Below are 17,197 nucleotides of genomic sequence, written 5' to 3'. Positions count from 1 at the left end.
ATCTGGAACCAGAAAAGACCTAATTACCAAAACAATCTTGAGACGAAAGACTAGAACTGGAGGCATTACACTCCCAGATCTCAAATTGAATTATAGGGCCATTGTCATCAAAACTGCTTGATACTGGAACATGAATAGACACACTGCCCAGTGAAATAGAATTGAGAGCCCAGAAGTGAGCCCCCACACCTATGGACATCCAATCTTTGACAAAGGGGCCCAGACTATTACATGGGGAAAGCAGAGTCTCTTCAACAAATGGTGTTGGAAACAATGGGTTGAAACATGCAGAAGAATGAAACTGAACCATTGTATTTTACCAAATACAAAAGTAAATTCCAAGTGGATCAAGGACTTGGATGTTAGACCACAAACTATCAGATACTTAGAGGAAAATACTGGCAGAACTCTTTTCCGCATACATTTTAAAGACATCTTCAATGACATGAATCCAATTACAAAGAAGACTAAGGTTAGTATAAACCTATGGGACTACATCAAATTAAAAAGCTTCTTCACAGTAAAAGAAACCACTAACCCAAACCAAGAGACCCCTCACAGAATGGGAGAAGATCTTTACATGCCATACATCAGACAAGAGTTTAATAACCAACATATATAAAGAGCTCGTCAAACTCAACAAGACAACAAATAACCCCATCCAAAAATGGGGGGAGGACTTGGACAGAATATTCACCACAGAAGAGATCCAAAAGGCCGAGAAACACATGAAAAAATGCTCCAAGTCTGATTGTCAGAGAAATGCAAATAAAGACAACAATGAGATACCACTTCATTCCTGTGAGAATTTCATACATCAGGAAAGGTAACAGCAGCAAATGCTGGAGAGGGTGTGGGGTCAAAGGAACCCTCCTACACTGCTGGTGGGAATGTCAATTGGTCCAACCTCTGTGGAGAACAGTCTGGAGAACTCTCAGAAGGCTAGAAATGGACCTACCCTATGATCCTGCAATTCCTCTCCTGGGGATAGATCCTAAGGAACCCAACACATCCATCCAAAAAGATCTGTGTACACATATGTTCTTGGCAGCACAATTTATAATAGTCAAAACCTGGAAGCAACCCAGGTGTCCAACAACAGATGAGTGGCTGAGCAAGTTGTGGTATATATACACAATGGAATACTACTCAGCTGTAAAAAATGGTGACTTCACTGTTTTCAGCCGATCTTGGATGGACCTTGAAAAATTCATGTTAAGTGAAATAAGTCAGAAACAGAAGGATGAATATGGGATGATCTTACTCTCAGGCAGAAGTTGAGAAACAAGATCAGAAAAGAAAAAACACACACACACACATACACACACACGTAGAACCTGAAATGGAATTGGTGTATTGCACCAAAGTAAAAGACTCTGGGGTGGGTGGGGAGAATACAAGAAGGATGACAGTGGACCTAGTGGGGGTTGTACTGTTATATAAGAAACTGGGGAATGTTATGCATGTACAAACTATTGTATTTACTGTTGAATGTAAAACATTAATTCCCCAATAAAGAAATTAAAAAAAATTTTTTTTAATCTTAAAATTCATTTGGAACAATAAAGACCTTTAACTCAAAGCAGTTTTGAGTAAAATTAAAAATACTGAAGGCATCATATTTACGAATTTTAATATATTTAAAAGCTAAATATAAACACATGCAAGCACTATGATACTGGCATAAACACAGATACACTAACCTCTGTGGGAAAACAGAATCCCAAATAAATCTATACATCTATAGCCAACTGATCTTTTATAAAGGTACCAAGAATACATAATGTGAATAAGAAAGTTTTTAATAAGTGGTTTTGTAAAAACTGAGAAAACTATGGTGTAATATTATGCAGGAATATTATCTAAGCATTAAAAAGTTCTATAGTAGGAGCAGAGTAGTGACCCAGGAGATAGAGTGCACATATTACCATGCACAAAAACCTTTGTTCAAGCCTGGGTGGTGGCGCACCTGGTTGAGTGCACATGTTACAATGCACAAGGAACCAGGTTTGAGGCCCCGGTCCCCACCTGCAGGGGGAAAGCTTTGCAAGTGGTGAAGCAGGGCTGCAGGTGTCTCTCTGTCTCTCTCCCTCCCTATCTCCCCCTTCCTCTCGACTTCTAGCTGTCTCTATCCAATCAATAAATAAAGATAATAATAAAAAAAAAACCTTTGTTCAATCCCCCAGTCCCTTCCTGCAGGGTGAAAGCTTTACAATCAGTGAAGCAGTGCTGAAGGTATCTCTCTTTATCTATCCCTCTCTACCTCCCACTTCCTTCTCAAATTCTCTGTCTAAAAGAACAAAGAGGGAGCACAGCTGGTTAAGTGCAGGTGGCACAAAGTGCAAGGACCAGTGTAAGGATCCCAGTTGGAGCCCCCGGCTCCCCACCTGCAGGGGAATTGCTTCACAGGCGGTGAAACAGGTCTGCAGGTGTCTCTCTTTCTCTCCTCCTCTCTCCATTTCTCTCTGTCCTATCCAACAACAACAATATCAAGAACAACAACAATAAAACAACAAGGGCAACAAAAGGGAATAAATAAATAAATATTGTCTTTAAAAATCTTTTTAAAAAAGAATAAAGAAATAAAAAGAAAAAAAAACATCAGGAGTAAATTCATCATACAGGCACAGCAATAACCCTGGAGACAACAACAAAAAAAGTTATATTTTTGATTGTTATAAAAAGTATATATTGTGGTCTGGGAGGTGGCGCAGTGGATAAAGCATAAGACCCTCAAGCATGAGGTCCTGAGTTCAATCCCCGGCAGCACATGTACCAGAGTGATGTCTGGTTCTTTCTCTCCTCCTATCTTTCTCATTAATAAATAAATAAAATCTTTTTTTAAAAAAAGTATATATTATACATTGAGAAAAAATGCAGAGGAATTAAACTGTATCCTTATCGCTAACTGCATATCAAATCAATCAAAAATGGATTAAAGACTTCAGTATACAGGCCAGGTGGTGACATAACTGATTGGGTGCACATGTTACAATGTGCAAGGACTGGAGTTCAAGCCCCCAGTGCTTACCTGCAAGGGGAAAGCTTTGAAAGTGATGAAGCAGTATTACAGGTGTTTTTCTGTCTACCTCTCTATCACTCCCTTGCCTCTCAATTTCTAGCTGTCTCTATTCAATAAATAAAGTTAATACCCAAAAAATAAATTAAAAAACAAAGACTTCAGTATAAGACTTTAAACCTTAAAATGTAGGGGAAGATATTCTTGACAATAGTCTGAACAATGATTTTTTAAAAATATTATAGTGCCTGAAAGCAAAAGTATACAAGAGCATGCAGGGAATACCCCCCAACACCTCATCTGCACTATTCCAGTTTTTAGGTCCATGATTGTTCAACAATTTGTTTGGCTTTGTATGTTAACTCTCTTTTCAGCCACCATGGTCCCAACGCCAGCATGATACCGACCAGACTTCCCTGGACCTACGACCCCACCAATATGTCCTGGAGCCCCGCTTCACCAGAGACCCACCCTACTAGGGAAAGAGAGAGGCAGACTGGGAGTATGGATCGACCACTCAACGCCCATGTTCAGCGGGGAAGCAATTACAGAAGCCAGACCTTCCACCCTCTGCAACCCACAACGACCCTGGATCCATAGTCCCAGAGAGATAGAGAATGGGAAGGCTAACAGGGGAGGGGATGGGATATGGAGATCGGGTTATGGGAATTGTGCGGAACTGTACCCCCTCTTATTCTATGGTTTTGTTAATGTCTCCTTTCTTAAATAAAATAATAATAAAAAAATATTATAGTGATATTGCACCAAAGGAAAAGACTCTGGGGTGGGTGGGAGAGAGTACAGGTCCAAAAAGGATGACTGAGGACCTAGTGGGGGCTTTATTATTATATAGGAAACTGAGAAATGTTATGCATGTACAAACTATTGTATTTACCGTCGAATGTAAAACATTAATCCCCCAATAAATAAATTTTAAAAAATAAATAGATAAAAATAGGGAGGGGGGTCGGGCGGTAGTACAGCGGGTTAAGCGCATGTGGCACAAAGCGTAAGGGCGGGGATAAGGATCTGGTTCGAGCCCCCGGCTGCCCACCTGCAGGGGAGTAGCTTCACAGGTGTTGATGCAGGTCTGCAGGTGTCTGTCTTTCTCTCCCCCTCTCTGTCTTCCCCTCTTCTCTCCATTTCTCTCTGTCCTATCAACAACAAACGGCATCAACAATAACAATAACCACAACAAGGCTACAACAACAAGGGCAACAAAAGGGGGGGAAATAGCCTGCAGAAGCAGTGGATTCATGGTGCAGGCACTGAGCCCCAGAAATAACCCTGGAGGCAAAAGGAAAAAAAATAGGGAGCCGGGCAGTAGCACAGCAGGTTAAGCACACGTGGCGCAAAGCCCAAGGACCCGCATTAGCATAGGGCTAGAGCCTACAGCTTCCCACCTGCAGGGGAGTCGCTTCACAGGCGGTGAAGCAGGTCTGCAGGGGTCTTTCTCTCCCCCTCTCTGTCTTCCCATCCTCTCTCCATTTCTCTGTCCTATCCAACAACTACGACATCAATAACAACAACAATAATAACTACAACAATAAAACAAGGGCAACAAATAAATAAATATAAAAAATAATAAAATATTACAGTGAAAGGACAGATAAAAAAAAGGAAATCCTGACAGGTGAGATTGCATAAAACTAAAAAGTTTCTGGGGGTCGGGCGGTAGTGTAGCGGGTTAAGTGCACAAGGCATGAAGCACAAGAACTGGCATAGGGATCTCGTTAGAGCGCCTGGCTCCCCACCTGCAGGGTGGTCACTTCACAAGCAGTGAAGCAGGTCTGCAGGTGTCTATCTTTCTCTCCCCCTTTCTGTCTTCCCCTCCTCTCTCCATTTCTCTGTGTCATACCCAACAACAACATTAATAACAACAACAATAATAACCACAACAACGATAAAAAAATAAAAAGCAAGGGCAACAAAAGGGAAAAAATAGCCCCCAAGAGCAGTGGATTCGTGGTGCAGGCACCTAGCTCCAGCAATAACCCTAGAAGCAAAAATAATAATAATAATAAATAACTAAAAAAACTAAAAATTTCCTGTACAGAACTTTGATAGTGGGTGTGGTGGTGGAACAATACATTGTAATCTTATAATCATGTAAGAAACTATTAATAAATTAAAAATTAAAATATATATAAAATTTCTGTACAGCAAAGAAAAACTCTGCAGCATAATATGACAACCTACAAAATGGTAGAGTTATTTGTAATCCATATCTCTAATTAGGAGTTAATATCCAAAATGTATCAAGAACTCAAATATTCAGTAACAAAAACAAGAAACAGCCCAATTTAAAAAATGGATTGAGGACCTAAATACACATTTCTCAAAAGAAAATACCCAGTGACCAACAGGTAAATAAATATATGCTCAGCACCACTTAGAATCAAGGAGCTCCAAATCAAAAACACAATGAGGTGTGATCTCATAGAATTCTATGATCAAAAAGAGACATAAGGGGCAGGGGTAGATTGTGTAATGGTTATGCAAAGTGACTCTAATGCCTGAGGCTCCCAAGTTCCAGATTCAACACCCACCCCCCACCCCGGCACCAATCTAAGCCAGAGCAAGAGACTGGCATACTTTTGGCCACAGCATCATCCTGGACCCTACTCCGGGAATCCTGGGATTCCCACAAAGACATGATGGGCCTAGATCTCTAGCAGATACCTCTCCCTGCTGTCACTGGTCATCCCCATCAGGAACAGCATAGTGGACCCTATTGTGGGCCTATATAGGACCTTGGCCTCAATGTGGGTCAACATTAGTGGGGACTGCCCGATTCTCCAAAGGGAGGTTGGGTCGACATACTCTGCCAAATGCAAGCTCTGACCTGCAGTGATGTGGAGGTTACACAGGTTCCTGTGTTGAATATGGGCCCCAGATCAAATCGATGGGGTTTACAGTTAACAATATTTGTATGTTTTTCCCATATTTGGGAGCTACTCTCTTCCCTGATTCAGCTTTCTAGTCCTTTTTCCAACTCTGACACCATTTCTCCAGACAATGTCTTTGGCCCACTTGCATGTTAGATGTCAAGCTCAGACAAAAACTAGTAAAGTCATGGGCTCCTTGGAATATACCTAAAATAAACCTACTAGCTTTTTTCAAAATGGAGACCCCAAATCTCATCAGTATACTTTTACCTTTAGGTTCCTGATTATTTAACTATTTGTTCTGTTTTATATCTGAAAGCTTTTTCAGCTACCAAGTTGCAGATGTTACCATGATGCCATCCAGACTTCATTGGACGGATGATTTCACTGATGTGCCCTGGAACCCCACCTCCCCAGACCCCTGTCCCACTAGGGAAAGATATAACAGGCTGAAAGTGACCTGTCAAGGCCCATGTTCAGTGGGGAAGCAATTACAGAAGCCAGACCTTCCACCTTCTGCCCCCATAATGATCCTAGGTCCATGCTCCCAGAGGGATAAAGAATAGGAAAGCTCCCAAATGGAGGGGACAGGATACAGAATTCTGGTGGTGAGAATTGTATGGAATTGTACCCCTCTTATCTGACAGTATTGTCGATCATTATTAAATCAATAATTAAAAAAAAGATATAAAATATTATTGAGAATGTAGATAAAAAGAAGATCCTGGGGGGCAGGTAGTGGCACACCTGGTTAAGCACTCACATTACAATGAACAAAGACCCAGGTTCAAGTCCCTGGTCCCCACCTGCAGGGCAAAAACTTTAAGAGTGGTGAATCGGGAGTCGGGCGGTGGCACAGTGGGTTAAGCGTACGTGGCGCAAAGCGCAGGGACCGGCGTAAGGATCCCGGTTCCAGCCCCCGGCTCCCCACCTGCAGGGGACTCGCTTCACGGGCGGTGAAGCAGGTCTGCAGGTGTCTATCTTTCTCTCCCCTCTCTCTCTGTCTTCCCCTCCTCTCTCCATTTCTCTCTGTCCTATCCAACAACAAAGCAACGGCAATAATAACCGCAACGAGGCTGCAACAACTAGGGCAACAAAAAGGGGGGGAAATGGCCTCCAGGAGCGGTGGATTCATGGTGCAGGCACGGAGCCCAGCAATAACCCTGGAGGAAAAAAAAAAAAGAGTGGTGAAGCAAGTGTCTTTCTCTCTCCTTCTCTACCTTTCCCCTCCCCTATCAATTTCTCGCTGTCTCTATCCAATAGTAAATAAATAAAAGGGAGCCAGACGGTGTGGCAGCAGGTTAAGCACACGTGGCTCGGAAGTGCAGGGGCCTTCATGAGGATCCCGGTTCGAGCCCCCGGCTCCCCATCTGAAGGGGGGTTGCTTCACAGATGGTGAAGCAGGTCTGCAGGTGTCTATCTTTCTCTCCCCCTCTCTGTCTTCCCCTCTTCTCTCTATTTATCTCTGTCCTATCCAACAACGATGACATCAACAACAATAATAACAACAACAAAGATGACGATAAACAACAAGGGCAACAAAAAAAGGGGGGAAAGTAAATTAAAAAAGAAAAAGAAAATAAATAAAAAGAAAATTCTTGTACTATCTTAATCAGACTAAAGGAAGAAAGTTTACCATTTGCTTAACTAAATCCACACTTAACTGAATTATTTAATTTGACAACCATCACAAGTTTCCCTGTACATGTGTGTATGTGTGTTGCGTACTGCTCTTTGTAATTAATGTTATTTACATAGTAATATCTTGAAATGATGTTAATATCTTATCCACTAACAATTTTTTGTTTGTTTGTTTTCTAACAATCTTTAGTTTACTTTCTATCTCATTTTATTGCTAGTCTTGCCTACTAGAAGCACAAAGATAGAGATTTTTGTTCTTTTTACTTATTATTGCATCCCCAATGGCTTAAAACAGTGATTAACACATAGAAGTTCTCCAATAAGTATATACCAATCACAGTTAGCTGTAAATCTCTGTGTTCCTTACGATATTAAACAACTTAAGGGCAAACGTTATGCTCTTTTTGTTGTTGTTGTTGCTGGGGCTTCACCATTCTAGGATGACTTTCTCAGAAGACAGACAGGGACAAACACCACAGCATGAAAGCTTCCTCAAGGTGAGTTAATTTGCCAGGCCATGATGTTTTATCTCATCTCTGTATTTACAGAAAATAATGACAGTACTTAGAAAATGATTCAATTGGGAATTGGGCGGTAGTGCAGTGGGTTAAGCGCACATGGCACAAAGTGCAAGCACCGGCATAAGGATCCTGGTTCGAGCCCCCGGCTCCCCACCTGCAGGGGAGTCGCTTCACAGGTTGTGAAGCAGGTCTGCAGGTGTCTATCTTCCTCTACCCCTCTCTGTCTTCCCCTTCTCTATCCATTTCTCTCTGTCCTATTCAACAATGACATCAATAACAACAATAATAACTACAAGGGCAACAAAAGGGAAAATAAATAAATATAAATGAATTCAGCAAAAAAAAAAGAAAATGATTCAGTTAATACTATTTTAATTCCTAAATACAATATGTCAAGTTATATTACTGTAAGAACTAGGTGGTGGCATACCTAGTAGAGCACCCACATTACCATGCACAAGGAGCTGGGTTTAAGCTCTTGGTCTCTACCAGCATGGGGGAAGCTTCATGAGAAATGGAACAGTGCTGCAGGTATCTTTCCCTCTCTGTTGTATGCTTTACATTGGGTTCTAGTTCTCCCCCGCCAAGAGAATTAGATCAGTCCAGTTAATTTCACGGCCCGCTTGGCCCTGCCCCTAGGGACCCCACCAGAGTTGAAGAGTTCCAGAGTTAGAGAGAGAGTTGCAGAGTTAGAGGGTTCCTGAGTTCGAGAGTAAGAGAGAGTGCTTGTGCCGCCGCAAAGAGACAGCAGAGTTCTGTTTGGTGATTAGTTTGTCTTAGTTTATGAATCGTTGTTCCTGAATAAAGAAATACAGCTTCCCTGCCCAGCCGTTGTCTCCGCGTCTCTGTTACCTGCCCGTGAAGCTAGCCCGGCCGGCTAGAGCCTCCGAATTTTAACAACACCTCTCTGTCTCTCTCTCCACCTCTGTTTCTCAACCACTAAAAATAACACAACCACCAGGAATGGTGGAGCCAGATGAATACATACTTGAGTTGTTGGTATACAGACACCTATCACAGGGAGATAAGAAACAGTATTCATGTATCGAGTTTGTGTTTCTATTTTTTTTTTAACCAGAGCACTGCTCTGATCTGGTTTATGATGGTGCTAGGGATAAAACCTGGGACTTTGAAGCCTCAGACATGAGAGTCTCTTTGCATAACCATGACAATATCTACCCTCTATCCCCATGTATCAGTAACTGTCCTATATCCACTATTTTCCCAATAAAATGGTTTGGGGGGGAAAAAAATATATATATATATATATATTATTTTTTAAAATAAAGGATAAAGTAAAAATCCTACTAAGATGAAAGTCAAGGCCCTAAGGGGGGAAAAAAGCAATAAATTATACATTATTATAAGTTTTTTAAAATAGTTATTTATTCCCTTTTGTTGCCCTTGTTGTTTTATTGTTGTTGTTCTTGATGTCATTGTTGTTGGATAGGACAGAGAGAAATGGAGAGAGGAGGGGAAGACAGAGAGGGAGAAAGAAAGATAAACACCTGCAGACCTGCTTCACCACCTGTGAAGCGACTCCCCTGCAGGTGGGGAGCCGGGGGCTCCAACCCGGATCCCTATGTCAGTCCTTGCACTTTGTGCCACCTGTGCTTAACCTGCTGTGCTACTGCCCGACTCCCAATTATAAGATTTTGAATTTCTGCCAGTTATTGCTTATTAGTCTGCATATTCCGTGGTACTTTCTAATGCAATGCTAAAATACTAAATTATTTTTTAAGTAGCACTAAATTACTTTACCTGTAATTCTTTTAATGTTTCCTTTAATCCTTCTAGCTCTTTTTCTTTTATTTCTGTAGCAAGTTGATATTTTCCCTTTAGGTAGTAAAAAAAAATTATTTTTCATCAATACTATTCAATACAATTGACACTAATTAATCAAAAAATATAAACACTTAAGAACCAAAATCTCCCACCTAATACTTTGCAGGCTCACATCTGCCTACAACTTAGACTTGTATCTGCACTACAAATTACAGTTTTAGTGACTTCAAAGTATCATAAAATTGTAATAAGACACTTTAAAGATAACAAATATCACAAAGTAGAAATTATTAAAATAATAAATCACTATCAGCACAGAATTCCTGAGGACTTATATAAGCACTATATAATTAGGTATTTGATTCATATAACTAGAAATAAATATAATCTATTTAATAAGATATATATAGAGATCCTGGAGTCAGGCGTTGGAGCACCTGGTTGAATGCACACAGTACCAAGCAAAAGGACCCTTGTTCAAGCCCCTGCTCCCCAACTGCAGGGGATGGAAGTGCTTCACAAGCAGTGAAGCAGGACTGAAGGTGTCTTTCCCTCACTATCCTACCCCTCCCTTCTTAATTTCTCTTTGTCCTATCCAATAAAATGGAATGAAAAGGGAAAGGAAAGGGTGAGGGGGGGGGTAGGGAATGAGAGGGGAAAGGTGGGGTCCAGGAGGTGGCGCAATGGACAAGGCATTGAACTCTCAAGCATGAGGTCCTGAGTTCAATCCCTAGCAGCACATGTGCCAAAGTGATGTTTAGTTCTCTTCTTTTATCTTTCTCATTAAAATAAATACATAAAATGTTAAAAAAAAAAAAGAGGGGGTCGAGCAATAGAGCAGCAGGTTAAGCGCATGTGGCGCAAAGCGCAAGGACTGGCATAAGGATCCTGGTTTGAGCCCTGGCTCCCCACCTGCAGGGGAGTCGCTTCACAGGCGGTGAAGCAGGTCTGCAGGTGTCTATCTTTCTCTCCCCCTCTCTGTCTTCCCCTCCTCTCTCCATTTCTCTCTGTCCTATCCAACAATGACAACATCAACAATAATGACTACAACAACAAAACAACAAGGGCAACAAAAGAGAAAATAAATATTATCAATATTATAAATGATACATTAATATAGTAAATCATGTGCTATAAATAAAATAATGGAGATTAATTGCTAGGGTTTTTTAAACATTGCTTCTTTTCCAGTTGATATGAATACAGATACAAAAAATATCAATGTTTTTAAAGGAAATTACATTGAAAAAGTACTGAAATATATACTTATTAGAAACATCACAGTCAAATAGAAGGAGGATTAATTTGGGGACTAAAGAGATCTGGATTCCACTTCCCAACTTTGTCACTTCAAAATGGGAATTTCAGCAAGTCATTTACTTTTGGTAGGTGTCAGTTTTCTCAACTACAAAATACCAGAGGTCCTTTCTGTTTCTAGGGTGTCCCCCCCCCCAGGGTTTTAAGTAACTTAAAGCATACTTAAATGCATTTAATTATTAGTTGTTTCATCACATTAGGATGGAACATTAGTAATAAAGTAATGGTTTAAATTACTGCAAAAAATAATAAATACCTTTTCCTCTTCCAAGGCACACATCTTCACTTGTAACTGAGAAAAAAATTGAAACACAAGCAATTAAACTGTTAAAGATTTACACTGATTAATAAAAATACAAGAGATTCAGAGCTCTTGTCCTGAATATGAGCACCAGACCAAATCAGTGGGGTTTACAGTTCACAATATTTACATACTTTTCCCATATTTAGGAGCTACTCTCTTCCCTGATCCAGCTTTCTAGTCCTTTTTCCAACTCTGACACCATCTCCCCAGACAACACCTTGGGTCCACCTGCATGTTAGCTGTCAGGCTCAGGCAAAAATTAGTAAAGTCATGGGCCCCTTGGAATATACCTAAAATAGACCAACTAGCTTTTTCCAAAATGAAGACCCCCAACTCTCATCTGCTATATTCTTGCCTTTAGGTTCTTGATTAGTCAACAATTTCTTCTGCTTTATATCTTAATGCTTTTTCAGCCACCTCATCCCAGATGCTACCATGATGCCAACCTGACTTCCCTGGGCAGAGGACCTCACCATCGTGTCCTGGAACCCCACCTCCCCAGAGCCTTGCCGCACTAGGGAAAGTGAGAGAGAGATAGGCTGGGAGTATGGATTGACCTGATAATGTCCATGTTCAGCGGGAAAGCAATTACAGAAGCCAGACCTTCCACGTTCTGCACCCCCTAATGTCCCTGGGTCCATGCTCCCAGAGAGATAAAGAATAGGAAAGCTTTCAAGGGAGGGGAGGGGATATGGAGTTCTGGTTATGGGAACTGTATAAAATTGTACCCCTCTTATCCTATGGTCTTCTCAATATTTCTATTTTATAAATAAATAAATAATAAAAAGATAAAAATACAGATATTTCACATGTGCATATTATTTAAAATTCATGTGAATATGCATTTACATTGAGAAAATGAAACAGAAAATATGTAAAAGGAAAAAACCAATCACTAGAAGAAATGAATAAACAATTTAATTCCACTAAATAGAAATAGCAATCATTCCTGAGGTTAATAAATTAGTAAAGAAGGGGACCGGGAGGTGGCGCACCTGGCTGAGCGCACATATCACAAAGCACAAGGACCCAGGTTCAAGCCCCTAGCCCCCACCTGCAGGGGGAAAGCTTTGCCAGTGGTGAAGCAGGGCTGCAGGTGTCTCTCTGTCTCTCTTTCTCTCTATCTCTCCCTTCCCTCTTGATTTTGGCTGTCTCTACCCAATAAGTAAAGATAATAAAAAATGTAAAAAATAAAATAACTAAATTAGTAAAGAATCCTTTTTATGAAATAATATAAGGAAACAAACAACAAAAAGCAAGATTAAGAAACCTAGGAGTATTTTCTCCTCTACCTTATAAATGACTGTATATTCTTTAAACATTTTTTATTTTATTAAAGACAGCAAAACAAAGGCAAGAACATTGCACTATATGTAGTGCCAGGACCTCATTATTCAGGATATACACTTTACTTCTGAGTCACTATCCTAACTCCCTGAGTGTTCCTATCTTGCCAAAAATCCCCTTATGATAACAGACACAAACTTGCTCTCTCTTGACCACAGTATGCTACAGATTTTCCTTCTGCTTACTTACCTTTCAGTTAAAACTATCATACCATTGACATGAATCTCACTAAAAGGAAAAAATTCATTATCTGCTTAAACAAACTCACAGTCCCACTAAAGTGTGAAATACCAGTTGACTACATATATACATACACAGACTTTTTTTTTTTTTGAGGGGCAGGGAATGGCAGTGGCTATAAGGAATAAGGAAAAAAAAAAAGTTCCAGAAGATATTTTCAACAAGGATATTTCTTACACTTATAATTTCTAACCAGGGATTGAAGTGAAATTTGAGATTGTCAGGAACAGTTAAAGAATTCAAAATGGGGCTGGGTGGTGGTGCACCTGGTTGAGTGCACATGCTACAATGTACAAAGACCTGAGTTCAAGCTCTGGGTCCCCATCTGCAGAGGGAAAGCTTTGCAGGTCTCTCTCCCTCTCTGTCTTCCCCTTCCTTCTCAATTTCTGGCTGTCTCTATCCAATAAATAAATAAAAGATATTTTTTAAAAAGAGAATTCAAAATAACTAAAGGACTTGATATTTATTTAATTTTTTCAACTTTTTTCCTACTAGCTTTTCTTAGCTGTCGAAAGTTAATATTTATGGAAATTTCAGGGGGGGGGGTTTGCTTCCAGGGTTATCAGTAAGGCTCTGTGCCTGCACTATGAATCCACTGCTCCTAGAGGCCTTTTTTTTTTTCCATTTTATTGGAAAGGACAGAGAAAAATTGAGAAGGGAGAGGGAGACAGAGAAAGGGAGAAGGATAGATATCTGCAGACCTGCTTCACCGCTAGTGAAGGGATCCTCTGCAGGTGGGGAGCAGGGGCTTGAACCCAATCCTTGTGTGGGTCCTTGCACTTAGTACAAGTTGCACTTAACCTTCTGTGCCACTTCCAGCCTCCTGGATATATCTATATCTATACCGATCTATACCTATATAGATATATATGTAACAAAGCTTCAACACTCTAGCTAAAGAGAGAAATGGAAATAGTAAGAATAAGCACACACACTAAAGCCTAGGAGGTGATGTAGTGGATAAAGAACACATACTAAGTTAATTTATTTAGGAGATCTCTAAGTATATAGTTTCTCCAATTTTTCTCCTTACTTAAATCATACTACTATATTAGACTCTTCAATTCAGATGTGATTCAAACTAACTTTATCCACTTCATGCTTCTAATAATACTTTTTTGGTCTTCAGTGAGTAAAGAATACAGTTTATGTTAATATTCACGAAATGAAATACAATGTTAAAGAAATTACAATAGTTTTCTATCTTTATAAATTACCTGTTTTTTAAAAGCTGTCATTGCTTCTTTGTGTTGCTTTGATAATGTTTCCTTTTGATTCTGAAGAGTTTCCTATTTAAAAAATAAAAAGTTTTGGCAAATTCTAGCATCAAGTAAAAATAAATAAATAAATAAATAAACAAACATAGTAATTGCATATACTATTTTATTCTCTTGAAGTGTGACTTTAAACCATTATTATGACTTGAGGGAAAGAATGCCAGAGATTAAACCCATGTGAGTTATGTGCTTTACCACTAAACTTCATCCCTGACCTTCATGACTTTTTTTAAGTGTCATGGAATCAGCAGACACTAATTTTGCTTTCAATTGCTTCCACAGAATAAAACTTACAGCTTTTTGTTTTTGTTTATTTTCTTTTTTTTTCCTTTATTGGGGGATTAATGTTTTACATTCAACAGTAAATACAATGGTTTGTACATGCATAATATTTCTCAGTTTTCCACATAACAATACAAGCCCCACTAGGTCCTCTGGCATCCTTTTCCAGGGCCTGTACTCTCCCCTTCACCCACTCCAGAGTCTTTTACTTTGGTTCAATACACTTTTACTTTGGTTCAATACACCAACTCCAGTCCAGGTACTTATTTTTTTTAAAGATTTTATTTATTTATTAGTGAGAAAGATAGGAGGAGAGAAAAAGAGCCAGACATCACTCTGGTACATGTGCGGTCAGCAACTGAACTCGGGACCTCATACTTGAGAGTCCAACGCTTTCCCCACTGCGCCACCTCCTGGAGTACAGTTCTTACAGCTTTTTAAATACAAAACTCATGGACTGTTCCACAACTTTATTTAAAAAAAAAAAAAAAAAAAAAAAAAAAAACCTCTTTCATCAAAAAAGTTATTAAAGGTAGTCCTAGCGCAGCAGAGTGGCGGAGCAGAAGCGTGCTGGGCCCATAAAGGTAGTCCTAATAGAGCCAACAAGATGGCTCACTTGAATAGTGTGTTTGCTTTGTAACCAGTACAACCACTGCTGGACCTCAGCCCGGGAAGCACCTGACAGTGACAGAAGCTTTGGTGCTGTCTTCCTCTCTGTCTCTATCTGGAGAAAAAAAAAATACGAGAAAGGGAGAGAAAGAGAGATAAACATCTGCAGGATTGCTTCATCACTTGTGAAATTCCCCCTTGCAGGTGGGAACTGAGAGTTCAAACCTTAGTTCCTGCACATGGTGATGTGTGCATTCAATTCAGTGCATCACTGTCTGTCCCTATGATTCCTTTTTTTTTTTTGCCTCCGGGGTTATTGCTGGGGCTTGGTGCCTGCACCAAGAATCCACTGCTCCTGGAGGCCATTTTTCCCCCTCTTGTTGCCCTTGTTTTAATTGTTGTTGTGGTTATTATTGGTGTTTTTATTGCTGTCATTGTTGTTGGATATGAAATGGAGAGAAATGGAGAGAGGAGGGGAGACAAGAAGGGGGAGTGAAAGACACCTACAGACCTGCTTCACCGCTTGTGAAGCGACTTCCCTACAGGTGGTGAGCTGGTGGCTCAAACTGGATCCTTTGGCTGCTCCCTGCATTTCTCACCATGGGTGCTTAAACCGCTGTGCCACCACCCGACCCCCAATTCCATTTCTTTTTCCCCTCCCTTACCTACCTTCTTAGCAGAAGTTGTGTATTCTAGGCCCAAAAAGGATGAAAGAGGACCTAGTGGGGGTTGTATTGTTATATGGAAAACCGGGAAATGTTATGCATGTACAAACTATTGTATTTACTGTCCAATGTGAAACATTAATTCCCCAATAAATTTAAAAAAGAAAAAGAAGTTGTGTATTCTATGGATCCAAGATGTCTTCTAAATATTTCTTCTTCTTTTGTTAAAATCAGTAACAATTATTGTAATTTAAAAACTAGGTCCAGAAGTGACAATCACTTTCAAATGTTTGCAATTTGACTCTATACTTTTAAAAATATATAATAAATTATCAATTTAAAAAACAAATACCTCTTGACTAATGATAAATCTAAAGTTTTTTTTATTTATTTTATTATTTATTTATTTTGCCTCCAGGGTTATTGCTGGGACTCAGTGCCTGCACTATGAACCCACCGCTCCCGGAGGCCTTGTTGTTGTTGTTGTTTCCCTTGTTGTTGTTATTGTTTTTTATATATTTATTTATTTTCCCTTTTGTTGCCCTTGTTGTTTTTTATTGTTGTTGTAGTTATTATTGTTGTTGTTATTGATGTCGTCGCTGTTGGATATGACAGAGAGAAATAGAGAGAGGAAGGGAAGAACGAGGGGGGAGAGAAAGACAGACACCTGTAGACCTGCTTCACTGCCTGCAAAGCTACTCCCCTGCAGGTGGAGAGCTGAGCTTGGCGCCAAGTGCGCTTAACCCGCTGTGCTACCGCCCGACCCCCGTGTTGTATTATTGTTATTGTTTTTATTGCTGGATAGAACTGAGAGAAATCGAGAGAGGAATGGGAGAGAAAGATACACACCTGCAGATCTGCCTGCTTCACCACTCTTGAAGTAACCCCCCCCCAGGTGGGGATCCTTAAGTCAGTTCTTGCACTTTGCACCATGCACTTAACCTGCTGCCCTACCACCCAGCCCCCAAGCTTAGTTTCATTATATCACTATTGTCCTATTTCTCCTCCCTCTGCTCTTCCAAGATATATATCAAAATTGTGCCTTAATTAATAGTATTTTTATGCCTATGTAATTTTTATTCAATGCTGAGCCATACAATTAAACTATGTTAATATTCAATTCTCATACAACTTAATTTTCTCTGAAGTTAGCATTTATGTTAAAATATTTTTATTCCCATAGCTGTTTTTTTTTTTAATAATACTCCTAATCCCTGGCTATGAACTGACATCTTTGTAGGCAAATGTCTTACAGGTATTGGCTGCAACATTCAGAATGGCCCATCGGAACTTCTATTTCAT

At 39.9% G+C, this 17,197-nt stretch overlaps 1 protein-coding gene across 1 annotated transcript in view; it reads right to left on the bottom strand.

Moving 5' to 3' along the window:
* CCDC73 (coiled-coil domain containing 73) overlaps nucleotides 1-17,197 on the bottom strand; it is a 112,091-nt gene that overhangs the window by 75,948 nt on the left and 18,946 nt on the right. The window contains exons 3-5 of the mRNA XM_007530105.3: nucleotides 14,280-14,351; nucleotides 11,428-11,463; nucleotides 9,831-9,905 (exon numbers count right to left, since the gene is read on the bottom strand). Of these exons, the coding sequence (XP_007530167.1) occupies nucleotides 9,831-9,905; nucleotides 11,428-11,463; nucleotides 14,280-14,351 (183 nt within the window). The remainder of the gene's footprint in view (nucleotides 1-9,830; nucleotides 9,906-11,427; nucleotides 11,464-14,279; nucleotides 14,352-17,197) is intronic.

This window comes from Erinaceus europaeus, chromosome 17 (assembly GCF_950295315.1).
Source record: "Erinaceus europaeus chromosome 17, mEriEur2.1, whole genome shotgun sequence".
NCBI lineage: Eukaryota > Metazoa > Chordata > Mammalia > Eulipotyphla > Erinaceidae > Erinaceus > Erinaceus europaeus.
This window is presented reverse-complemented; position numbering and strand designations above follow the sequence as displayed.